General features: G+C 58.0%; 2 protein-coding genes across 4 annotated transcripts in view; both read right to left on the reverse strand.

The window, feature by feature from the left end:
* Positions 1–1,870: 1,870 nt before the first annotated feature.
* On the reverse strand, positions 1,871–20,869 carry SLC9A3R1 (solute carrier family 9, subfamily A (NHE3, cation proton antiporter 3), member 3 regulator 1). The gene is made up of 6 exons (XM_006886232.1): positions 20,280–20,869; positions 7,356–7,517; positions 6,331–6,484; positions 3,197–3,237; positions 2,266–2,355; positions 1,871–2,056 (listed from the first exon to the last, which is right to left on the reverse strand). Exons 1-6 carry the CDS (start codon positions 20,718–20,720, stop codon positions 1,871–1,873), a joined length of 1,074 nt encoding a protein of 357 aa, XP_006886294.1. The 5' UTR covers positions 20,721–20,869.
* A 3,056-nt stretch (positions 20,870–23,925) lies between these two features.
* RAB37 (RAB37, member RAS oncogene family) overlaps positions 23,926–25,004 on the reverse strand; it is a 59,707-nt gene continuing 58,628 nt past the window's right edge. For 2 of the 3 annotated variants that reach the window (XM_006886234.1, XM_006886235.1), the window contains 3 exons: positions 24,413–24,469; positions 24,265–24,341; positions 23,973–24,078 (listed from right to left, as the gene is read on the reverse strand). In XM_006886234.1, coding sequence (XP_006886296.1) covers positions 23,973–24,078; positions 24,265–24,341; positions 24,413–24,469 — 240 coding nt within the window. Of the gene's footprint in view, positions 24,079–24,264; positions 24,342–24,412; positions 24,470–25,004 lie in introns of all 3 variants that reach the window. The other variant, XM_006886233.1, reaches the window with a different exon arrangement.

The raw sequence follows: 25,004 nt of genomic DNA on the forward strand, positions 1-25,004 counted from the left end.
GACTCCAAGCCAAGCAGGCCCTTCAGCCATGGCCCCCCCAGGACTTCTCCATCCAGGGAGGGGTCTCCATAGCCATGTGGGGGAATGCTCAGACCCACTCCACCTCAGTGTGGGGTTGTCCTGCAGGATTTGAGGGGCAGACTAGGCGCAGGGTGACAGGGGCTATGGTCAGGGTCTGCCAGGCTCCTCGGGTTGGAACCCAGACCAAGAACAGAGATGGGCGGGCAGCTGCCATGTGTTCTGTGGGGTCCCCTCCCTTGGCCACTATCTCCCATCTTCCTTGTGCATCTGAGTTCCAGGAACCTGACTTCTAAGTGGTGAGGTGGAAAAATAACCTGGGGGTAACCTGGCCCAGCCCTGCCAGGCTCCAGGATGGCCTTGGGCTAGAGTAACAAGCCAAAAAAGCCACCAGGCCCACAGCTTTTGAACCAGACTCCTAGTGACCTGACCCTCTAATGCTTTTCCGAGGCTGTAAATCTCTACAGGAAACTATCCTCCTTTCTCTCAGAGTGGCTGGTGGGTTCAAGTCACTGCACCATCAAGGCCCGGCTGGTGACCCTCTTGGGGCTGTGGAGGGACAGGACATTTTGCCCTTGGAAGGTCCTCCCCACCTTGCAAGTCCCTGGTCTGGTGGGGACTGAATTGTTTTCCCTAAACTCTGAACAATTGTCTTCCAATCAGGTGCTGGACAGGTAAGATAGTGTGTCTGGCATCAGCTCAGGCCACTCCTGGGAATCCTGCACCCCACTGGCTACAGGGAGGGAGAGTCCTGCCATGTCCTCACATTCCTAAACCAGCCCTATACTGGATTTGCCTCCCTCACTCCCAGGGTGACAGGACCTCCCAGAGGCTCCAGCTGGGTGGGTCTCCGCTCCCATCTCACTGGGCCAGAGAAGCTTCTGCAGTGGAAGAGCCCTGGTCCTCACCAGTGGGAAACGCAGTGGCCAGGCCCACTGACCCTGAGTCACATGGAAGGTGGATCCTGTACCCCACACAAGTGCCTGTGGAACCTCATGGCTGGAGGGCCACGTGACCCCGGGGCTGTCTGCTTAAAGCTGCACACTCCTGCTCCCTGGGCTTGGGCATCCCCGACGCCTTTCTCCAGCTGCACACCACTTTCTCAGCTAAGCCACCTGGGGAACCCTGTTCCAGTTATTTCTCGCTCTGCTCAGAAGGGATTGAAGCCCAGGAGGACCCAGCTTTCTTTATCTCAAGGAAGACATGGAGGCTCAAGGGGTTTGGAGAAACTAGTTGAATTTCTGCTGCAGTTTCTTTACAATGGTGGCCTCTGGCTCCAGGCTGGCCAAGCCCCCCACCTGCTGCAAGGATCTCCAGAGGGCAGAAGAAAACCCACAAAGCCGAAGGCCAGGACCACTGCTCTGCCCCAGATGACAATAATGAGAAAAAAAGTGTTAATCCAGGAAACAAAACCCCCTCTAGACTCTGGTCTGTGCTCTTAAAAAAAAAAAAAATGAAGTCAAGAAATCCCTAACTTCCAGCTTTCAGGGTGCCAGCTGCCCCGCCACTGGAGATGGGGTGCTGTGATCAGAGTTCAGCCCAGGGTGACCCCCAGTTAGGGTGACCCTTGACCCTGCCACCAAGCTGAGAGAGAATACCACTTCCCCCCACCCCATCCCTCTGTCCTGGCTTGGAGCAGCTCCCAGTGGGGGCCCCAGGATGGGGGCGGGTGGGTGGAGTCTGCTTTCTGACTGGGGCAGGACAGAGACCCGCTGGCCTCCCCTAAGGCAAGGAATAGGCTTCCCTAGAAAAATCAGGTTCGCCAAGCAGGGCGACGCTGGTGGTGATTGGTGCGCGGATTTGGGGTGAGTGGGGGGCGGAGGGAGACAGCCGGTGGGGTGCTCCGGGGGCCTCAGAGGTTGCTGAAGAGTTCATTTTTCTTGCTCCAGTCCATCTGCGGGGCCTGCTTGCTGTTGCGTTTCCGGTGTGCCCTCTCCTTGGCCACAGCCAGGGAGATGTTGAAGTCCAGGATGGGGTCAGAGGCGGCTGTGGAGGGCGCTGTGGAGTCCTGCTTCTTGGGGCTGTCCTGGGAATTCAACTGCCAAGGGGGGGGGGGGGGGGGGGGGGGGTCAGCTCTGCCAGGAGGGCTCCCTTGGGGCACACTGCCCAGGGAAGCCAGGTCACACGCACCAAACCGAGCACAGCATGTGACTGCAGGGGCAGGCTGGGGAGCCAGGAAGAGGCAGGGCCTGGGAATCAGCTTCCTGTAATCTGCAGGCCACCCCCAGCCCCTCTGGGTCAGCCTACCTCCTCACTGGTGTCACTGGAAGTGGACCTTGCTGGGCCTGTCCTGGGGCTCTCTGACACGGCTTCTGTCAGGGCTTCCTGGCTGTTCTCCTGGTACAGAGAGGAGGGGGTGTGAATTAAGACAGGAGGAAAGGGGTAGAAGTCTGGAGGGAGGTGTTTTCCAGGGAAGTCAGGCTGCTGGGCCTACCAACCCCTAGACCTGATGATCTGGCCCAGTGGGGGCTTGGTGTGGTCACAGTCCTCAAAGGTCTGGAGCCCCTGGTCCCTCTCATGCCACACTGCTACACCTTGCTACTGCAGTGACTGAGGTGGGGCTTCCTGGAGTGTGGGGGCATATGTGATGCCTCTCCAGCCCACCTGACCATCTTCCTGGACTCCATCCCAGGAATCCTAAACCTTAACCCCAGAGCAGCCAGGAAGAGCTTTGAGGGAGGGAGGCAGAGCTTCCGAGACCCACAGACAAGATGGCAAAGTCAGAGCACAGCCTCCCAGCTGAGGACATTCCCGGGGAGGGACCTGTGCAGACCCCAATTCCAGGCTGTTCCCGGCTTGGCACTCAGTCCCGTCCTGGGTACGTCCAGGGCCGCGGCTGGCACCTGGCCCGCCCTCTCTTCCCCAGCCTCCACCGCCTCGCCTTCCCTTCTTCCCGGGCAGGGGGAGGGGGCGCTTTGTTCTCCCAGCCCAGACTGGAAGTAGTGGCCCCGGCACAGCAGACACTGCAGCTCTGTTCTCGCGGGAAAGAATGGCCGCCTCTGTACGTGGGGAACTGGAGGCGGGGGCCTGCCACCAGGACAGAAGCTGTCGGGCCTGCCGCCTTCTGCCTGCTCTGGGCCCCGAGTGGAGGCCTTTGGGGGACCCTGAGGTTTCAGCCTTCCCCCGGGCACATCCCCTGCACCCCCAGGATCAAAGGCCACAGCAGCAACATCCTCACCTTCTGGATCTCCCCGTTGGTGAAGGGCTCGGGCAGGGGACCTGTGCAGAGAGAGAGCCGTGAGTGCAGAGCTTGGGGCGCCAGGGAGGGGAGGGCCGGACGGCAGAGTCTGGCAGAAAATGAGATATTCTGAGTCCGTGTGTAGAAAACGGTTTCACCTGCAATGTGTTGTTAAGTGCTGTAAAACTACAGCTCACAGCAACCCCGGGAAGTGCCTGACAGCTCCCCCTGTCCCGTGCCATCCTCTCTGTACACCTGACATGTGACTCCTCCTGCAAGGACTGTGTGCTATTCACCTTTACTAAATGCAATGCACTTGGGGTTTTCTGTTGTTCAGTTTAAAAAGCAGACTGCAGTTTACCCACTAAATTGATCTTGTGAACTACTAGTACCCGAACGGCACAGATGGCATTCACTCTCCTGGGAAGCTTGGTAAAAACAGAGTCCTCTGCTGGTGTCCGTGGAGAGCTGGGCTGCTAAGCAAAGGCCGCGTGTCCCCAGCGGTTCGATCGGAACCAACTTGGTGACGACGGCTGGCGTGAGGTTATGGCACCAGAGTGCCCCTCGGTGGGTCCAGGACGGCAGTTCCCATGTGATGCTCGCGTGAAGCATCACACAGACCGTGGTGAGTTCAGGCAGCATCGCCCTTCACATCCATGTGCTCTGCAGGACGTGTGAGTCTCCTGAATCAAGGTCTGTTGCAACCTTGCCTTGGACAAGTCCAGTGGCACCAGCACCACTGTTCCAGTATCGTACGTTCATTTTGTGTCTCACCTGTCACATTTTGGCAATGGTAATATTTCAAACTGTTTGATAATGCTACTGCACATGTAGTAACCAAAACCCCAGAATGCGTTGCATCAAGGAGATTGGGGCCCCGCTACTCTCCACCAGGTTTCTGGGCTCATCGCTCCCCTGGGGTGTGTGGCCGGTGAATCTGAACTGCTGGGTTAGCAGCCTCTGACATGTGCCGCCTGGGCCTCTTCTGAGGGTGGAGGGTCACCTTAACTCACATGTGCGAGAACATTCCCGTGACTCACCACTGATAGGCAGCTGCTTTACTGAGGTGGTCTGGAACCCACCTGTGTGCTCTCTCTGCATGCCCGTACGTGCCTTGGCCGGAAGAAGGACCGATCCCAGTTCCCACTTGCGAATCTGGCCGTGGGAGTGGGAACTGGACAAGGAGGCCCAGGCGTGTCCTGGGTGTAGCACAGGGGTCGGAAGGAGAATCCAGGCCTGGCTTGGCCTTCCTCGCTGGCCGAGAGCTCCCCACGTGGCTAACACAGGGGCCTGGCTATTTTGCTTCTGGGTTGGCCTAAGTGGTCTTTGTGAATTCTGAGCTCAAAATAGGCGCTCTGGGGACCGAGTCCCTAGGGAGTTGCACGTCCTGTCTGGCAGTCTGAGTCCACCAGTGGCTCCAGGGCAGAAAGACAGGCATCACCTACTGCAATTTATTGTCTCAGAAACCTAAGGGAAGGCTGGCCGGGTCGGTTGTGACCTGACGAGGTGTTTTTGAGCTGAGCACGTACGTAGAATGACAGCACCTCTTCCCCTCTCCCAGGGCCGTCAGACATACCTGACTCAGCCCCGACGCCCACAGCCTTCCTTGCTGGACAGAGGGACACTGGGCCAGTCCCCACCCCTCAGTCAGCAGCTTCCTCACCAGCTCCAGGCTGTTTGATAATCATCAAGGTGAAGTCCTGGAAGCGGCATTCCTCTCTACAGGAACATGACCACCTGCAGGACCTCTGACTAGAGGGGCTCAGGGCTGTGGTCTCAGGGCCTTTCCCACAGACAGACAAGGGGGCGGGGAATGTCACAGGCAACGATTTGAGGGTAAAGGATGAGAGGCGAAAAGGAGAGGGGGCGGCAGAGGAAGGTGTCTGAGGGGCATCTGGATTTCGGCTTCTTTCCTGTGGCACGTGCCCAAGACCAAAGCCGGGGCTGCTTTAGGCCGGAAGTTCCCCCTCACCAAGGAGAGGGTGCTCTGAGTTACCACGGTTCCATGTGTCCAGAATCCACTCCAATGACCCATCCCCTTCCCAGGGAGTCCTCCTGGGCCACCTGGGATCAGGCCTTCCCTCAGAGTGCCCCAGCTGTAGCCTGAGGGAGTGGGAGACTTGCAGGTGGACCCCCCACCTACAAATCAAACCCTGACATTCCAGGGAGGCCCTACCCATCACAAAGTCCAGAGAGGCCCCACCTTCACATGACCAGTCCACGCCCCTCAGAGCCATCTTCCCAGGGGGAAAGTCCAGACCAAGGAGCAGAGGGCCGCTTGACCCCTCCCTGCCCTGGTCTGGGGGCTCAGCCCCACTTGGCACAGGCCTGGGCAAGGGGAGGTGCCAACGTTTGGGAGGGGGGCATGGGGAGGGCAGGGGCCCAGGCAGCAAACCGGGGGGAGCATGAACTCCACAGCCAGCAGGCCTGCGTTTCCAAGACAACTGGGGGGGGGGGGGTGTGTGTGCGCGGCTGAGGGGCCTCTGTCACTGGACTCTGATCTGACCACGCAGAAAGGGTGGGAGACTGCCCCACAGTCAACCCTTTGCCGAGTTGGCACTGCTGAGAGACCATGCCGTCAGTGGAGGAGCTGGGGACTCAGGCCTTCAATTCCGAAGCCCTATCCCATCTCTCATGCCAGCCTACCTCAGGCTATCAGCTGCTGACACGGCTCCTTCCGCTCCCTCAAACCACACCTCTCACCTCCCCTTGAAGGAAGAACTGCGCGTTCCTCACCTAGGACAGGGCTCCAGCCCAGGATATCCCCAACACCCAGGACAGACCTGGGGGGCTCCAGCCCAGGGTATCCCCAATACCTACGACAGACCGGGGGGCTCCGGCCCAGGGTATCCCCAACACCCAGGACAGACCTGGAGGGCTCCAGCCCAGGGTATCCTCAACACCCAGGACAGACCCAGGGGCTCCAGCCCAGGGTATCCCCAACACCCAGGACAGACCTGGGGGGCTCCAGCCCAGGGTATCCCCAACACCCAGGACAGACCTGGGGGGCTCCAGCCCAGGGTATCCCCAACACCTACGACAGACCGGGGGGCTCCGGCCCAGGGTATCCCCAACACCCAGGACAGACTTGGGGGTTCCAGCTCAGGGCAACCAGCTGCCTTCCCGCTACTCACCATCCAGGTGCTGCTGCGATGGGACCACTTTGCACCTCTTGAAGAACTCGTCAGTTTCCCTGTCCACCACCAGCAGCTTGGTCTCGTCCCCACCGGCCTTGATGGCCGACACCACGTCCCCATGTTGCTTGCCCTCCATGCAGACCCCGTTCACCTGGGAGGTGGGGGAGAGGGGTGCTGTGATCACAAGCTGCAGACTTGGAAGGCAGGCTGAGGGAGGTACCAGGGTCGTCTTTGTCCTGAAGGGGCCTGAGTGGACCTACTTGATGGTCAGGTGGGGAGAAAGACCCATGGGAAGAGCCAAAGAAAATATCCAGAGGAGACTAAACACACAGCTGCAGGGACCGGGGTGCCCGGCGGGCGTGGCCTCCGGATTTGCTGTCCAAGTCTCCTCTCTGGGCCTTGGCTTTCTCACAAGTAAAGCCAGACGCCAAGGACCGGGTGGCTTCTAGCTCTAAGGTTCTAGGGCTGATTCTGGGCCCTGCACAAGCCCGTTCACCGGAGGACACAGCACTGGAGTGCACAGTGTGTGTGGCTGAGCCGCCTCCCTCCAATCTCCTGCCTGGCATGAGGGCTCTGGGTGGCCCCAGATAGCAACCTGGACTGACCGGGGCCTGGGGGCAGCTGTGTCCATTGAATGGCTAAGAGTTTAGGGCACCATGGACCATGAAAGAAGTCTCTTCATCCCTCCATCTGTCTGTCCATCTACCTATCCTCCCCACTTCCTTCTGCTTTTCAGTCCACAGGCCTGCTGTCCCCAATCAACCTTCCATCCACCCACCTTCTCTTCCTTCACTCAACACCCATCTACCCTCCCTTTCTTTTCTCTATCTGTCTGTCTGTCCATCCACCCAATCCACCTTTCTTCAGCCTTCTTCATTCCTTCCCATCCTCCTGTCCACACAGCCAGCATTTATGGGCTAGCTAGGTCCCCAGGCCATGGCAGGATGGCCACCTGGAGGACCGGAGAGTGTGGAGAGGCCATCGGGGAGGAGGAGCCTGGGAGGAGGCGGGTGCGGTGTTACCTCCACGATGCGGTCCTGGGCCCGGAGGCCCGAGGCCTCTGCGGGCGAGTCTGGGTCCACTGCCCGGATGAACTGGCCAGGCTTGGACTTGTCGCTGTGCAGGTTGAAGCCATAGCCGTTGGCGCCCTTTTTCATGGCACAGAGCCGAGGCCGCAGTTCACGCTGTGGAGGTTGACGAGAGACAAGGAGAGTGATGTTGCTGTGCCCCTCGTCCTGTCCTCTGATGAACACCCCGACCCCCAGGAGGGGAGGTTTGGGACCGTGCAGTTAACTAGGACCCCACAGAGCACTGTGAGAGGATCCTGGCCTGGGACCCGGGGCGGGTTCCCAGCACGAGGACAGGCCACAGCCTCCGGTTTATCTTCTGGAAGATGAGCGTGGGACTAGGTTAGTGCCCAAGAGGCCCTTCTGATGGGTCCCTTATCCCTTGCCCTCAGTGAGGAAGCTGGCCGTCTTGGGGGAATAGGCCACCTCTGCCAGTCGGCTAGAAACCGTGGGCATGTAACTGGGGACCCCCAGTCCCCCTGTAGCCCATTCTCTGCAGCAGGTGAGGCAGGCCAGGTGTTCGGTGAAAGCTGGCCAGGGCAGCGTGTTTACTGTAAAGCTTTCTGGCACCACATGGGTTCTGCTCCCCCCACCCCCCGACCTGCACAGAGAGCAGTGGCCTGGCTGCTCCTTTCCTGCGGCTGAGGCGGAAGGATGCAGAGGGGACAGACAGCACCAGAGACCCTGCTGGTGCCCCCAACTCAAACCTACCAACAAGTCAGCTCTGACTCACAGCAACACTGCAGGCCAGAGGCGACCTGCCTCGTGGGGTTTCCAAGGCAGCATATCCCTGCAGGGACAGACTATGGAGCAGTGGGGGGTGGGTTTCGAACCACTGACCTTTTTGATTAACAGCCCAGTGCTTAGTGTCATTACACCATTACTGAGATTCCTTTTGGCCTGTACCCCACTAGAAGGGAACACAGGGACATGGATGTCTTTCCAGCACTGGGACGCTCACTGCACTGGGTACTCAGTGTCTCTGGCGGACTCGGAAGCTACAGGCCAGGGACTCACACGGAGAAGGGAAGGGTGTGTGTGTGTGAGAGAGAGAGAGAGAGAGAGAAAGACACACAGAGACATACATACATACACACACACCCCCACCCCCAGGACTCACTTGGAGGAGGGAATGGTCTGGGTGTGTTGTGACCCCGGACTCACATGGAGGAGGGAACGGGGGGGGTGTGTGTTTGTGAGTGTGTGTGCACGCATGCACGTGTGCCAAGTGACTAACACCTTCCTGAGGGCCGTGACTCTGAGGCCCCTTTTCTCTGCTCCCAGGCCTGGGACAGGGCAGCTGCCAAGGCCTTGACCCATGTCCAGCTCTGCCACCCACTATTCCCGTGACCTGGGGCAGGTCATTTCCTTCTCAGGGCCGCAGGTTCTTCCTTCTAGAATGTTCCTCCTGCCACCTGGCTCCCATGGCTGCTGCGAGGCATTGGGAGGTGACTGCCGTGGGTGGGAACACTGGAGGTGAGGTCGCCTGGCCCTGGTGAATGCTCAAGTCTTATTAAGCTGAGACGTGAGCTTTGATTGTGGAGTGCTCTGACATCCAAATCCCCAGCTGGGAGCAGAGAAGGCGAGGACGGGTGGGGAAGGAAGGAGGGCTTGCCGGCCTCTTGCCCCAACCTGCCTGCCCCAAGAGGCTGTTCCCTACCCCATGGCTCTCTCAGGGGTAGGTCCTAGCTCGACTTTTCCTTCCTCCAAATGCCTGGGCGGGCCCTGTGTCATCTGTACTCAGGATGCTGGAGGGGGTGTGGGGATGGAGACAGGAAGGAGAGCAAGGGCCCTGCCCGTGGGGTCTTGCCACCGACCCAGGTCTGACCTGCAGACCTCCTAACCTCTCACCAGAGCCCAAAAGAGGGGTCCTCACCACATACCACAACAAAGGCTTAAACAATACACTGGAGGACCCACGTGGCAGCAGTCCCTTGGAGGGAGGGTAGTCAGAGCCTTAGTTTTCTAGCCCCCCCCAATTCTTCCAGCCCTCACTACAGGGCCCACTCCCAGCTTCTCCGGTTCTTAGGGTGAGCGAGGCTCTTCTCCCCTCCAGCTAATCCATCCACAAAGCTGGGGCTGGCCCGGCCCTCCCCAAGGCCACTGGGGTTAGCGGGAACAGGTCTGACCAGTTACCAGCTTGGGGACAGGCTCAGCTTTCTAGCCCAGCTACAGTGAGTCTACAGTCTATGCAATTTCCCTGAGAAAATGGGGAGGGAGGGCGACTCCCAGGGCCAGGAGGGGCTGTTCCTGCTGCCCACACTGCCCACTCGCTCTGAAGCCTTCCTATGGAGCCTTGTCACCCCAACTCTCACATCGGGAAACTGAGGCTGGGAGACGCTGAGCCACCTGGCTCTACAGTGCAGGTGCCAGGGTTCCACGCTGGTCTCTGGGGTGAGCTCAGGGCTCCTTCCACCACAGAGCGCTGGCCTTGAAGGGGGACACAAGCCCAGAGGGGAGGTGGCCTGGCAGAGCAGAGGCCCCACGGCAGTCAGCAGTGCACCCCGGGCTGGGGCTGCAGCTCTGCTGGGAGTTGACAAAACCACCGTCTTCCTTCCGGTGCCTGAGGCCTGTGCATGCAGCCAGCTGCCTGCAAGCAGAGGGGAGCTGGGAAGGGTGAAGCCGCCAGTGGCCCCCTGCGCCCTCCACCCTTCACCCTGGACTTCTGTGCTGGGGTCTCTCCTTCCTGACCCCCCAAGCGAGCTTCCCTCTGCATGCCTTGCCCAGTGACACACACCATCACTGCTGGAGGGCCGCCATGAGTCACTCCCCTTGGCCAGCCCCAAGACAGGAGAGAGTGAGGGAAGGGCCAGTCCTTGGACTCAGCCCTACCACTCCCCTCCCCCGCCTGGACCCAGCCCACTGTCCTCTGGGCTCACCTGCAGAGGCCCAGGCAGTTTTCTGAAGACTTCAGACACCTACCTGTCTGGCTCCCTCCTCCCCAGTCCCCAGAGGCACCCTCCCTTCACATGATGGGGGGGCTGGGGCATCCCACTCTCCCAGGGAGACAGGGCTCGTTCCGCTTGGCCCCTCCCTCACCAGGAGCCACCCAGCTGTCTCCAGGACGTGTCCTGGCCAGCTGCTGACTCAGCCCATCCAGGGCCTCTCCCAGCCCAGGTGGGGGGGTGGGGGCCCAGGCTGCAGGAGTGTTGGACAGCCTCCCTGGGGTCCTGTGGGGTGTGGTGTCAGGCCCACTGAAAAGAAGAGTGGGAGGGGGCAGGCACCTGAGCCCTCACCCCACTTGCTGGCCCCCAGGAGGAGCTCTAGGTCCAGGGTGGGGGTTTCAGAGTCTGTCCAGCTTTCCCACTGAATTTTGAAGGGGAGGGGGTCCCATCCCCGACAAGAGCCCAGCGATAATACCAGGATCTGAGTGAGGAGATGGCAGACATTCAAGGAGGAGGGACCTGGAGAGCAACGGGGGGCCAGTGGGCAGCGCAGCCGAGACCTCCAGGGACTCCAGACCCTTCCCCCCACCCTGGTGGCCGCCCCATCACCTCCACCCACGCAGCCCTGGGAGTGGACCGGAACTTAATAGGCGCCATCAGCAGCCACCTGGAAAGCCGGGGAAAGTCGATACCCTAATCCCGGTGACCGTCTCTGGGGAGCAGGCCCAGGCCCTTCCCTGCTCCTGGGGGAGGCGGCAAGCTGGGGGCTGCTGCCCGGCTGGCCAAGCCCCTCCCGGCCGATGCCATGGTGATGGGCCCTATAGAGCGAGCCAGGCTGTTCCCACTCGCAGGCAGCCCTGGGCTGGGAGAAGTGAGGGAGACCACCAAGGGGGCTGGGGGAACACAAGTGTCCAAGACTGTCCTTCTCCCCAGTCCAGGAGACATTGTTCATGCAAAGGGGCCTGCCGGGAAGTGCAACCGGCCCTTCAGCATGGAGGGGGACGTCTTGGTGGGGCGATGCATTGAGCACTGGACTGCTAATGGAAGTCGGGCAGTCTGACCCCACCAGCAGCTCTGCGGGGGACGCTTTCCGGCCTCGGAGCCCCTCGAGCAGGTCTCTGCTATCTAGGACTGCGGCTGTCCTGTGCCATCAAGTCGGAGCCAACCCACAGCGGACCCTCCAGTGGGTTCGCAGAGGCAGTAAAACTCCCGGGCCGTCCTCCTGCTGGGCGGCTGGTGGATTTGAACCACACGCCTGTGAGATTCCAGTGCCGCTTCTCAGCACTAGGCCACCAAAGCTCCCATCCTAAGGCCACTAGGAGCTGGAATGGACTTGACAGTGGGAGCAGGAAGGGGGGGCATGGTCATTCTGGGTAGCAGTTCAGCTTGCTGAGGGGGAACCTGGGACAACTTGGGGGCCAGTGCTGGCTCCGCCGGAAAGCCGGGTTGGAGAAGGCTGGTCCTGGACAGGGATGTGCTCGGGGCAGCATGGGGCCACTGTCCTTTGGGCAGGCTGGGAGTGACCAGAGTTCAGGGCTGGCATCCAGGGCACTGGCACGAGGTGCCCTTGCCTCACTCTAGGTGAAGCCACTGACTACATGCCCCAGGACCCCAATGCCCTCCCCTCTCACCGCAGTGGGCTCCTCTCCACGTCCCCCCAAGTCTGCGCAGGCTGGGGGACGGTAGGCCCATGCATGTGCCCCGCTCCCCAGCAGGAAGGCCCTTGCGGGAGCCCAGCAGAGTGAGAACCAGGAGATGTAGACTACAGTGGGGGCTGCTCTGACAGCCCTCTCGTGGGCTCTGAGCCAGGTTCCCCCTCTGGCCAGCTCTCCTCTCCCTGAAGCAGTCAGAGACCCGAGGGGGGAGAGTTTGGCTCCGTTTTCCCCAGGGCTGGGCAAGCCTGGGACGGAGCAGGCCGGTACCTGGGCCGCTGCCTGGCTGGATACCATCCAGAGCTGGCCGCTCCATGCCCGCCTTCCATCATCCCTCCTCATCCCGCCACCTCCTCCCAGAAGGCTCTGGACTTAACTCCTTGCGTGCAGCCCCGAGCAGCTCTGTGAAGTCCTGCAAGGGGCTTTTGAAAGTGGGGCTTGACAGTGACAGATTAAATAAAAGCACCTACTGCCGTTAAGTGAGTGCTGACTTAGATCAATCCTCCACGGGGTTTTTAAATCTTTAGGACAGGAGACTGCCCGTTGTTCTGCCATGAGGCAGCCGGGGGATTCAAACGGCTGACTTGAGGCTAGCAGCTGGATGCATTATACACTATACCACCAGCGAAGCTGAAAGTATTAACTAGCAGAGACTACTTACTGGCATCTCTGGGTGGCCGTCAATACCCTCAGGTGCCATCAAAAGGCAAGAAGGTTGAGTCTACCTCTGAGGTACCTCAGAAGAAAGGCCTGGCAATCTACGATCCCCACCCCCAAAAAAGTCAACTACTGACAAAGACACACAGCACAATCCTGCTCTGATAAACACGGAGTTGCTTTGAGTTGGAACCACTTCAATGGCAACTGGGTTTGCTACTAGTGACCTTTACTGAACACTTACTACATAAAACACAATCACATAAACCCCAATCAAAACTCTGCCAGGAAGGTACTAAAAAAAATACAACCCATCAAATCTCAGCTGGCTCTCAGTGAGTTTTCAGAGGCTGTAAGTCTGCTGTTAGGGACCTCTCCAAAGTACTAAACAGCAATGGTGTCTCTCTGGAGACTACGGTGCGTCTGATACAGGCCATGGTCTTTGCAATCACTTGTTATGCATCAGAGAGTGGACAATGACTAAGGAGGATAGAAGGAGAATTGATGCCTCTGAGCTGTGGTGCTGGAGAAGAGTATTGAGAATACCATGGACTGCTAGGAAAACAAACAGATTCATCCTGGAAAGGGTTAAACTAGGCTGCTCCTTGGAGGCAAGGATTCTGAGGCTCCATCTAACATACTTTGGACATGTTGCAAGGAGGGACAGGTCCTTGGAGAAGGACGTCATGCTTGGTAGGGTGGGACGGCGCAGGAGGGGAAGACCCTCTATGAGGTGGATTGATTCAGTGACGGGGTAATCGGGATGGGTGTATCAGAGACAGTGCGACTGGCACAGGACAGAGAGGAGTTTAGGGCTGTTGTACATAGGGTCCCTATGAGTTGCAAGCGACTCGACAGCACATAACAACAACAACAACAAATCACACAGGAGAAGACTGCCCATCTTTCTCCCTTGAAGCAGATGGTGGATTAGAACCGCTCACGCTGGGACTGGCAGTGCAACTCCCTCCTGTCTGGGCCGCCCCATTTTATAGAAAAAGGGAAACAGTTTCAAAGACATGGAGGTGACTGCACAAATGCAGAAGTGGGTAGAAAGAGTCAGGATTTGAACTCACATCTAAAAACAGTGCTGTGCAAAAGAAATGCAAGGCCTGCCACGTGTGGAATTTTACATCTTCCAGCAATCACGTTAAAAGGTAACAAGGAGCAGGAGAAATTGTAACAACTCCTTTAACCGAAAGGATCAAGTTATGTCAGGAATGATGAGGACAGCACGGGACAGGGCAGGGTTCAAGGCTGTTGTTTAGAGAGTTGCTATGGTTACACTTGACTTGTTGGTACCTAACAATAACAACATCATAAGCATTGCCATTGGAACAAGTCATCTGCTTTTAAATATAATTAACAAGCTAATTTATATTTTTAAATTTGCACTGAACCTTCAAAGTCTGTTATGAGACTTGTATTTGCCAGTACATTTCCATTTTAGTCCGAGTCACATTTAAAGGGCCCAGAAGTCACATAATGGCAAGTGGCTACCTCACTGGACATCGCAATATTAGGGGGCTCAGCCTTAAGCATTTTGCTGTCTAAGCGCTCTTTCAAATCAGGGTGTAGCCCTGACCTTGCAGCAGGCACAAGGATGTGGACCCCGACTCAGAGAGGTCGGTGCACCAAGTCACCTAGCTCATAAGCAGTGAGTGGCCTTTGAAACCATCATACGGTCCTTGGGTTCACTGCCCAGCCAGGTGACTGGGCTGGGCCTCAAGCAATCTATGCTGTCTGCCAGAGCTTTTCTGGGACACTGGACCCTGAACATTGCCCGGGGATGGGCCGGGGGGCATGCTCTGTCTGTCCTAGGCTGCTGCACCCAAGGAGGGTTCTGTGAGGCACTGAGAAGTCCAGTCAGCACACGCAGGCTCAGCACTGGGCCGGGGGGAGGACATGGACGGGCTTGGTCAGCGGACGCCTTTCCTAATGGTGCCCAAACAATGCCTGCTGGGGACACCTGTGAGCCCTGTCCAAAGAGCCAACTCTCTGGATCCTTACGGTGGTGGGGAGGCAGAGTAACACCAGCTGGCCCTGGTGTGGCCAGAACCCAACGGGCAGAGTCCCCAGCTGGAGAGTCAGGCCCACACGCAAAATCCAACCACGTGGTCAAAGAGACGTGTACAGCAACGGGAAGGGAGAGAGCAGATTCCAAGGCGCCCCTCCCTGGGCTCGGAGCCCAGAGCCTGACTTCAACTGGCAGAGCCTCAGTTTCCACATGTGGAGAATGGGCAGATGCAGCCCCACAGAGTGGCCAGTGGAGTGACCTGTGAGGTGGCCTGTTCAGTACTGAGCATGGTGCCAACCACGTGACTAACTGAAGGTTAACAGTCAACGTACAAACCATTAATACCTAATCTGCAAGGGTTGCCAGGAGGAAATCAATGAAATGTCTATCTGGACCTTTCTGACACAGCTCTTCGCAACCAGTAGGTGTCCTATAAACTCGAGTTTCCTCTCCAGGTAAGGACACTGTCTCAGAGCAGAAGCAGCACAAGAGTACCTAGCATTGGGGTCCCAATTCTAAATTCTCCCCTCCCAGGAATTGAAAGTGTGAGTCTGGGGAGGGCTCCCCATACAGACAGCTCAGTTGGGAAGGAAGGCTCTGTGACCCCCCCCCCAAGACAATCACCTCCCGAGTCACTGAGTCAGCATCCAAGTTAAACAGCCGGCCACTGAGAACAAGGGGCAACTCGATTCTGCCCAAGAAGCAAAGATTCCCAGATTCTCACAAAGCAGGAGCATATCATTTCAAATCGAGGCTGGTGCAGCCTCTTCCAAAGCTCTAGCTCTGATGCTCTCACGGCTGACGCCACTGGGCTTCTGGAGCTGAAAGTGCACAGAGGAGATCACCTGTTTTTCCAGAGAAGCTACTGATAGATTCGAACCACCAGAGAGGCGTGGTCTTTGGGTAGCAGCCTAACTCCCTGCGGTCTAGACCACTTAGATCCCTAAACTGCTGTTTAGTCACTGAGAAATGGCCCTCCCTGGGGACGGAGGAGGCTGGTCGGCTGCCAGTCGATGTACCCACCCAGCCTCCAGCCTGCCATCTGGGGTGTGTGCATGGTCTCGGTGTCTAGGTGAGAAGGAAACGAATCCAACCCACCTCATGCCAAGCTCGGGCACATATACACGTGCACCTGCGTGCGTGGGCACACCCACCCCACGTGCCCCATCTAATCAAATCTCCCCAACAACCCTCCAAGGTAGGTGCTAGTGTTCCCATTCCACAGAGGTGGAAGCTGAGGCTTGCAGGGAACAACCACCTTGCCTAAGGCCGCAGAACCAGAAGAGCTAGGATTCCCAGGTCTGGCTGAGCCCTGGGCCTTCCTTTCAAATGGAAGCGGCTCATAAACAAGCCAACACTGTGACTAGTTTCCATCTGTAATATTCGATTGGGTGTGCTTGAGGGACAAGCAGGCCCAGGTGTGCTGAGATCAATTAGGACAAAGGTCTCTAACAGCTGTTTTGCATATGCTCATTAATTTAAAAATTAAAAAAAACAAACCCAACCCCACAAGTGATCTAGCACCTCCCTACCCCTGGTGATGAGCCATGCAAGGCGTGGGGGGTTATAAACACAAATAAGCCCCAGCTGTTGCCCTGGGGCCTTAAAGGTCATGAACTGATGAGACTCAAAAGCCTGCAAGGACAGAGGCCGGGAGGGGTTGGGGAGGGAAAGAGCCGACTCCCCCCCCCAACTCTCCCTGGGGTGAAGGAGCAGCTCTTTGGGAAGAGAGTGGACTGGGAGAGAGCCCCAAAGGGGAACGGGCAGGGAGCTCTCACTGAGACGGCTCAGGGGCTGGCGAGAGAGTGGCCCCCCGATGTGGTTTAGAGGGAGGGGACAGCCGGGGCAGTGGTGAGAGGAAGCTGACAGATAGTCAAGGATCTCTCTCTGCTGTCAAGTTGGAAGCAACCCACAGCTTGCCCTCCACTGGGTTTCTGAGGCTGTAAACTGCAAGGGAAGAGACAGCCCATCTTTCTCCCTCTGTTGTTGCTGTTGTGTACCTTCAAGCTAACACACACCTGACACCCCGTAACAGAGGCAGCGAATCGCATGACAGGGGCTCCCGCGGAGCAGCTGGTGGATTCGAACCATGTACCTTTGTACCGGCAGAGCAAATGTCCTCTGAAAACTTGCTGGAGAGTCAGCCATGGGTCAGTTTTGCCTTGAAGGCATACAACAGGCTGCCTCCAGAGCTCCTGTGTCGTTTGTGGCTTTGAACTGCCAGAGGCCTGTCTTTTGCACTGGCAGCTCCACTCCCTACAGACGAGGCCACCAGGGCTCCCATATATAAGGTCGCATCCCTTTACTGTGTGTGTGACTGCCCAGACATTACCCTTTGACAGACGGAAGGTTTCCGGCAGCACCGTGTTGAGCACAACTCTTGGTGTCATTTCCCATGGCACGTGTTCACGTCGTGTCCCTGGATCACCCTTTGGTCTTTGTACATGTCATGGACTGCAGCCTAGTGTAGACATTACTTTATACACCATGGGAAACGCCCCCAAAAGGCACGTGACCTGCACCGTCTGGAACGGAGTCTGCCTGTATGATTATTAAACAATAGTGACTGCTGGTTGAACAATCACTGAGCGGGTCGGGCGAGGGCCACAGCTGCTCTCGCCCAACCCGAGAGGCAGGTCCCAGGTCCGGAGCTGGATGCCCCATGGCAGCTTTGTAACAGTCATTGTGAAACAGGCCATCTTATCTGGATCACTCAGACAGTCACAGTCACAGCTTCCTGGGCAGACAGTACCTGGTGCTGAGCCATTTGCTTTACATACAATATACAGCCTCACTTGGTCCCAGCGGTCCCACGGAGTCCTTGGTATCACCCAGCATTTCACCAAGAGGAAACGGAGGCTTAGAGAGGTTAAGTAACTTGGCTCAAGGTGGCCCAGCTGGGATAGATGAGCTGGCTGAGGCCTCCCGGGGAGGGGGGGGGGGCCGAGCTCAGAGTCTTTAAGGCTTATCCTGTGACTGGTAGCGAATGGGGGAGGCTTTAAGCAGGCAGCACTCTGGGGCAGGGTGTTGCGGCTGTTCAGTCCCCAGGGCAGGAGTGGAAGTGTGGAAGTGGGAAGGACCATCAACGGGGCTCGCACACCCCTCCACTTCCAAGAGGGAGACCCATATGGTGGGCCACCCCCGACTCCTGGGCTTTGCGTGGTTCTTGACCTTGGCTGATGTTTTAGGTGAGATGCCACCCACACCCACCACTTCCTGCAGACACTTCAACTATTTAGACTGCTTTCATCTCCAAGAAGGAAGATAATGTCACACTGCAACCCTGTGGGGCACAGCAGAACTGTCCCCTCGTCTCCAAGGTTGTACATTGTTACAGAAGCAGATTGCTTCACCTTCCTCCCTGGGATGGCTGGTGGATTTGAACTGCTGACCTTACGGCTAGCAGTCCAACACTGTGCTACTTAGATGTCCTTATAGCCCCAACTACACAAATTCAGGTTAAAATTAACTGGTAAAATTCAATTACACACCTTATATTGAAAAGGATGCCTTTCAGGAAAAGGGAAAATAACTCTTGCAGTGTTTATGAACACTTTTTTCCAGCAACAAGTTGGCTCACTTGTTAGTAGATGATGACAACTATCGACTGGTAGGAAACTGTGCTGACTGGCCAGGTGGAAGGAGCTATTCCAAAATTAATTAATTTCAGCACCCAGTTTGGCAAAAACCCAAACCTCAGAGCCATCAAGTTCATTATGACCTACAGTGACCTTCACCAGGTTTGAGGCTACAGATCTTAATGAGAGCAAATTATCCCATTTCTTTTCTCCTGTAAAGCAGCTGGTGGATTTGAACTGCTGACCTTCCCGTTTGCAGACTGAAACAATCCACTAAGCCACCAGGGTCCCTGCCAGTACTTTGCACTATTTGTAAACTCTTAAGACAAAAAGACTTCATGGAGCTCCATTTTACAGATGGGAAAATCAAGACTCAGCTCCTGCGACTTGCCTGCTGTTGGCTTGAAGCCTTGGGGATACTAGGTGGTGTCACCAAGTCAGGACCCGCTGGAGGTGGCTTTGCTCCCTTTTCCTGACCTAGCCAAGGACAAACACCTGTAGGAGCCAGGGTGGCACATGGCCATGGGGGAAGCCAGAGAGGAGAGAACGGCGCTTTTCAGATAGCACAGTGACCATAGGTGTTACGTCAAGCCTCCATGCAGGCAGCAGCAAAAGGGCAAAGTCAGAGCTGAGCAGGACTGCAGTGGGCACTCGTGTGGGCGCCAAAGTCCAAAGAACGGTAAATCAATGTCTCTGCTTAAGTAAGAATCTGCTTGGACCAGGGGTCACTGGTCCCTACCACCCGGTGACAATCGTCTGCTGGGGTGCTCTGGCCTCTCTCCCACCCCTTGTCAATGCCAGCCTGGCACCGGCAGGGAAGCGGGAGCCTGGCCACCCTGCCATTCCCAGCACCCAGTTCTGGCTGGACAGGGCTCCTGATGACCTCACTTCTACCAAACCAGTTGGCCCTCTGTGGCTCCACCTTCCACCTGATGCCGAAAAGGTGTCCTTTCTCTGTCCAGAAGGCTCCTGCTGGCACTGTGGACATGCCAGCGACCAGGAAGGGCACTGCTGTAAGTGAAACAGGCCCTGCTCCCACAGTCTGCACCCTGAGGCCTCCCTCTTCACTCCCTGGAGACAGGAGACGAGGAACAACAATTTGTTTTGCCAGCTGCCCCCTCCTGCAGCTGATCCAAACGAGGAGAAGAACATGGGAAACATCAAACCCGGCCAAAGGCCAAAGCACCGCCGGCCAGCTTGGTGTCCAAGGACTGGAGGCCATGGCAGGTCAAGCCCACCTGATCGCTTCCTTGCCCTGGGCCAACGGGCGCCATCCCCTCCCCTCCAGTCATCTTTCTCCTTTTCCAGATACAAGTTAGCCCACTTCTCACATTCCTGAGGGCCATAAATCCTCGGGGGGGGGGCAGAGTCACCCCACCCCCGCTACACGCCGCCCTGGGACGTGGGCTGCTTCCCTTCTTCCAAGTCACAGCGGACCTGGGCGAGGATGAAGTCCAGCAGGGGCAGAGTTAATGATACACACACCAACAGGCTGCGGGTGGGGGTGGGGATGCGTCCTCTTAGTGACCCCTCCCCGCCCAGGAGAGACACTGCTAGTCATCTAGCTTTTGGAGGTAGGCGCCTCACTGTCACCCCAGCTTCAGTTACCACCCGCCTGGAGGTGGGGGAAGCAGACACGTCTTTGGGGCCAAAGGAGCCCTCGCCCCTCCCCCCTCTCAACTGCGGGCTGGGGGCGGAGTGGCCGAGGAGAGAGACGCGGAGGCGCGCAGAGCTAGGCGCGGAGGGGGGTCCCCGACAACTCACGGGGGGGGGGCTTCCATGGCACCGAGCAGGCTCCTCTGCGCTCCCTCCCGCGCCCTAACCCCCCCCCCCAAGTCGGAAGGCAAGCTGTGCAGCCGATAAAGGCGCTCAGAGGTCCAGCCTGGTCCCGGGAAGGGCCTGGGGGGGTCTTGGGAAGCTGCCCCCGACGGCGGTGCAGAAACTGCAAGTGCTCGGGGCGGAAGCCGTCTCCCCGCTTCTGCGGCTCGAGTTTCAGAAAGACAAGGGCGGGCGCGGGGTTAGGCGCGCGGCTCTCCCCTCCCGCCCCCGTCCCCGTCCGGGGCTGGCCAGCGCGGGCCCCCAGCACTTACCCGCTCCGCGGGGCTCTTCTCGGGCTCGGGCGGCTGGCTCTCGCCGCCGGCCCCCTGCGCCTCGGCGGCGGCGGGCGCTTCGGCCGGCCCGGGCCCCTCCTGGGCACGCAGCAGCTCCTCGCGCACCTGGACCCCCAGCTTCTGCAGCTGCTGGTCCGCCTCGGGGTCGACCACCAGCAGGCGCACGGCGTTGAGCGCGGCGCGGATGCGGCTCACTACCTGCTGGTGGGTCTCCTTCTCCACGTTCTCGCCGTTCACCTCCACCAGCCGGTCCCCGGCCAGCAGCCCCGCCTTCTCGGCCGGCGAGCCGGGCTCCACCAGCCGGATGAACTGGCCCACCTTGCCCTTCTCCCCGTGCAGGTGGAAGCCGTAGCCGTTCGGGCCCTTCTCCAGGCAGCAGAGCCGGGGCAGGGGCGCCCCGGTCGCCGCGGCGGCGCTCATGTCGCCCGGTGACGACTCGGCGGCGCTACGCTGGGTCCCGTCGAGGCCGGAGAGGGGCCGGCCGGTACTTGTGCCGCTCCGCGGAGCCGAGAGCACGGCAGGAGCCCAGGTGCCGGGGCGGGCGGTGAGCAAGCAGGTGTCCCGGCCGCGGCGAGGGCTTCGCCCAAAGTGCCCGGAGAAGCGCGCGGACCAATCCCCGCCCCGCGCGGCGTCTGCGCGTTCCAGAACCGGCCCCAGCCCCTTACCCCGGGGGCGGGGCCGCGCCGCGGGTGTCGGCCACTGTGGGCCAATCAGGACTCGGGAGAGGGGGGCGCTCGGGCCGGGTGAACGCCGTGGGCCAATCGGGGTGTGCCGGGGGCGGAGTCTGCGCTTGGCGCGGCGCCCTGCGGCGGGCGAAGAAAGAGGCTCAGGAAGTGGAAGTGTTTGTTACCAAGTGGCCGAAGTCGGGCGGGAGGGCGGGGACCCGGCCAGTTACGTGTACGGGGCCGAGGGGCCTGCAGAGTCCTTTCAGGCTCGCTTCACCTGCGGCGGGGATTGAGGAGCCCCAGCTGTCGGGGGTGGGATGGGGGCAATGGGACTCTTTAGCCCAAAGTTGCTGTGTTAACTTTTTTTGAGTGGCACGATGAACCGCTGTTGCCCGGGAAACCATTCCTGCTCCCGAGCAGCGACGCCTTACGAGTAAACCGGGCGACCAGCTCTGACCCAATAGTTGAGTAACGACATGTTCCGGTCGGTGGAGTGAGTCACTCTCACGCTCCAGGACCTACTGGTAGCGAGCGGGTGTGGACTCTGATCCCGGCCAGCAAGGCAGGGAGCCCTGCAAAGCCCCAGACCCTAGCCAGCAAGACATTGAAATCTGCAAAACCACACACCCCGGCCAGCCAGGCACTGAGCCCTGCAAAGCCCCAGACCCCACCGCAGCCCTCTGACGACAGGCCTCTGCGGGCGTCCACGATGGACCAGGGAAGGGGGTGGGAGAGGCCGCACATAGCCAGGTCCCAACCTCGGGACACCCTCCATCAAAGAAAAAAACCTGGTCTTTTTTCACCAGAGGAACTTCTGATGGCGTAGTCTGTAGGCAGTTGCAGGGTTAGCTCAATGTGGACTTCTCTGGAAGTTCAAATCCACCAGACTCTAGCTGCGTGGAGGAGTTGGGGGAGATGGATAATCTCTCGAGCATTGGTGAACGGTCAGTTATTAGTTGATTCCAACTCAATAGCGATGAGGGTTTGGGTTTTATTTTTTTTTGTTTGTTTTTCACAACAGAAGAAAAATTAGGGCTGTCCAATAAGCCTTCCAGTTCCCTCCTCTCTGCCAGATGAGGGCTGGCCACCCTCACTTCTTAAAGATGTGCTGACCAAATTGGGGGAATTGAAGGATGATGATCTGGGATTGTGGCCATCAGTAAGTGTCCCTGGGTGATGCGAATGGCTCTCTCACAGTAACACAAAATTTGCTAGTTTGAGCCCATTGCAGAAGATTGAGTCTGCACTGCAGAGTAAAGTCCTGGCAAACTGCTTCCATAGTTTGTGCCATCAATTCTTTTCTGACCCAGAGTGACCCTATAGACAGAGCTGAACTGCCCCCGAGGGTTGTAATCTTTACAAGAGCAGCTGGTCACATCTCTTCTCCCGTGGTGTTGCTGCTAGATTCAAACTGCTAACCTTTCAGTTAGCATTCAAGCACCTAATCTCTCTGCCACCAGGGCCCTTCTCCCTAAGGATGGCAGCTGAGAAGTCTCTGGAGCGCTTCTCTCTAACACATGGGCTCACCATGAGAGACTCCCAGGGAACACTGGATTTGTGTCAGTTCCTCCAGCAAAAACAGTCCTTCAGCATGACTCTCCCTCCCCACCCCCACCCCCAGGCACATCTCACACAACCAGTGGACAGGGTGTACTTTCCAAAATACTGTAATTTAATTCAGAAAAACAAATGCTAGAGACCCAGAGCAGCCCGTGTGGTTGGATGGCCTGCCACCTGCCTGGGGCCCTCAGTGCCTGGCAAGGTCATGCTCCTCTATGCTCCGCCTGGGAGAGGCCACCAAGAGCTTCCTTATCAGGCCAAGCGGGAGTGCTGACTGCTCAGAGAGCAAGATTTCTGCCTGGAAAGCAAATGCAGTGGTCTCTCAAATCTGAAGCACTTTCCTCTTCCTCCACCTTCCCCAGGCCCTGCCTGAGGTCAAGAGTCTTCTCATCTCCTTCCAACTCCTGGGCCTGGGCTTGGGAGCTGTGTGACCTTGGCCCTGAAGGAACTCCTCTCCGTCCCTCATCTCCACCCCAGGTGTGCCCACATGACTGCATTTTTTTCACACAAGGCATTATTGGCCCTGGTGTCTGTGGGAGAAGAGAAAAAGGTCCGGGAGTCAGGGGTTTCTGTTTCTGTGGATCAGAACCCAGCAGACGCACTACAGCTGCTTTCCAAGCTGTGGAGTTTGCGTATCGCCAAGGGTTTGGGACAAGAAAACTGTTTTCCTTAGCTGTACTCTTAGGTATCTAGGCGTAGAAATTCGGTTGGGTAAGATGAGGGGTTCAGGACAGAGGAGCTTTCCCTGGGGTCTGAGGTCCAGAGAAGAGAAACCGAATGTCCCCAGGTGCCCGGTGTGCTTGTATGCTGGCAGACAGACATGCCTCTGGGAGCTGTGTTAGTAAGGCTAGCAGGTAGCCAGCAGCCCCTGGTCTCTGCTCCTGCTATTTCTGTCCTCCCAGGAGCTGGCCCCCCTCTCACAGCCACATCCCTTTTCTCCCTTGAGTTCTTGGTCTGGCTTCCAGCCCAAGGGCCTATCTTCCTGGAGAAGATTGTTCCCTGGACAGCTGGGAGAAAAGAGGACTGGGGTCAGTTCAGTCTCTTTTCTAGCTGAAGTGGTGACCATATTCCTACCAGCACGTCTGCCCCAGGATACTGGGTAAAACAACGCTAGTGCCCCCTGGTGTTGGGCTGGAGCAATGGCCAGGAGGCCAGCCTGACCTGGTATCCTAATGCTAGAAGGCCACAGGGCCACCAAGTCCCTGTCTTCAGCTTCTGGGGGCCCTGGGACTCCTGTTTTGGTATTAATTCATATCACATTAAATGAAATATTAATAATTTACCCTCCCTGGGGGCAGGAAGCTACAGTAACTAGGGGAGGGGTTTAAGGATTGCTCCCTCTGTGGGGCTGTGGTCCTCAGCCCTCCCCCTGGCTCAGCCACTAAACTGACTGGATTGGAGGAGATGGCCGTGTCGTCTGGGCCTCTGGAGACCCTGGCCAGCCTGGTCACACGAAGGAGCAGCAGCTGGACCGTTTCTTCTGGGACTCCACGTAGTCTCGGATCTGGAAGCTGGGTTCATCGGCCTGCCGCCTGGCCCGGTATTTCAGTTCTCTTGAAGAGGAAGAAGCTGGTCAGAGCTGGGAGTGAGGAGAGCGGTTTTCATCTTCCTCACTCCCACAGCCCCCCAGATGCAAGCAGACAACTGATATGGAGAGCCCTGGGGCCTGCTGCCTGGCCCTCTGGGCTTCCAAATGGTACAGTCCTGCTTGTGTGCTTCCCTTCCCACTCGGGACTCACTTGGCAATGGCCAAGAAGGCCAGCTCCACGTTCATGCCTGTCTTGGCGCTGGTCTCCATGAAGGGAACTCCGTACTCCTGCCGGGGAGAGCAGGTTCTCAGGGTCTGCACTTCTGCTGCCCCCTTCACCCCACCCTGCAGCCTCTTACCCTGGCCAGTGTCTCCCCATCCTCCACACGGATCACCCTTTCACTGCTCACATCCGCCTGGAAGCACAGATTGGTCACTCTGGGAAAGGAAGCCTTGCCCCCAACTGACCCCTCTCCTGCCCTAGAGGACCCCTCTTTTGCCCCAGGAGTGGATAATCCCTGCTCTCTGTTGGTGGCCTGCAGGACTGAGAGGAGGCATTTGAGTTTTTAGGGGGGGCAGGTGGGTGTGACTTGCAGGAGGGTCAGGGTCTTGGCACTATTTAGGCTGAGTTACCTAGCTCCTGGCTTGGGACAGGTGGGTAACTGTTACACATATTGTGGAGCTCTGTCCCAGAGGGTGAAGGCAGTTGAACCCTACTCAGGATGTCCTGCCAGGGCTGAGTTGGCATCCCTGAACTCTCAGGCAACAGGTTGGGCTTTGCTTGGGAGTAGCCATTTTCAAAGCTTTAAGAGACTGGTGGGTTGGGTGGAAGTTTTCAGATGAGCCTGACCTTTGAACTGGAGACTGACTGGAAAGAGACTGTAGCTGGAGGCTGTCCAGATAGCACACTCTTAGGTGACCATGGACCTTGGAAGAGCTGACGCCTTGGCA

This window comes from Elephantulus edwardii, unplaced genomic scaffold, assembly GCF_000299155.1.
Source record: "Elephantulus edwardii isolate Elephantulus edwardi_28Jun2011 unplaced genomic scaffold, EleEdw1.0 scaffold00048, whole genome shotgun sequence".
In the NCBI taxonomy this organism is placed as follows: domain Eukaryota; kingdom Metazoa; phylum Chordata; class Mammalia; order Macroscelidea; family Macroscelididae; genus Elephantulus; species Elephantulus edwardii.

Coding starts and splice junctions, on each gene's coding strand:
- SLC9A3R1 (XM_006886232.1), bottom strand. CDS start 20,720: ATGAGCGCCGCCGCGGCGACCGGGGCGCCCCTGCCCCGGCTCTGCTGC. Junction 7,518..20,279: donor AGAAGAGCCCCGCGGAGCGG/GTAAGTGCTGGG, acceptor CAACCTCCACAG/CGTGAACTGCGGCCTCGGCT. Junction 6,485..7,355: donor CCCAGGACCGCATCGTGGAG/GTAACACCGCAC, acceptor CCCACCTCCCAG/GTGAACGGGGTCTGCATGGA.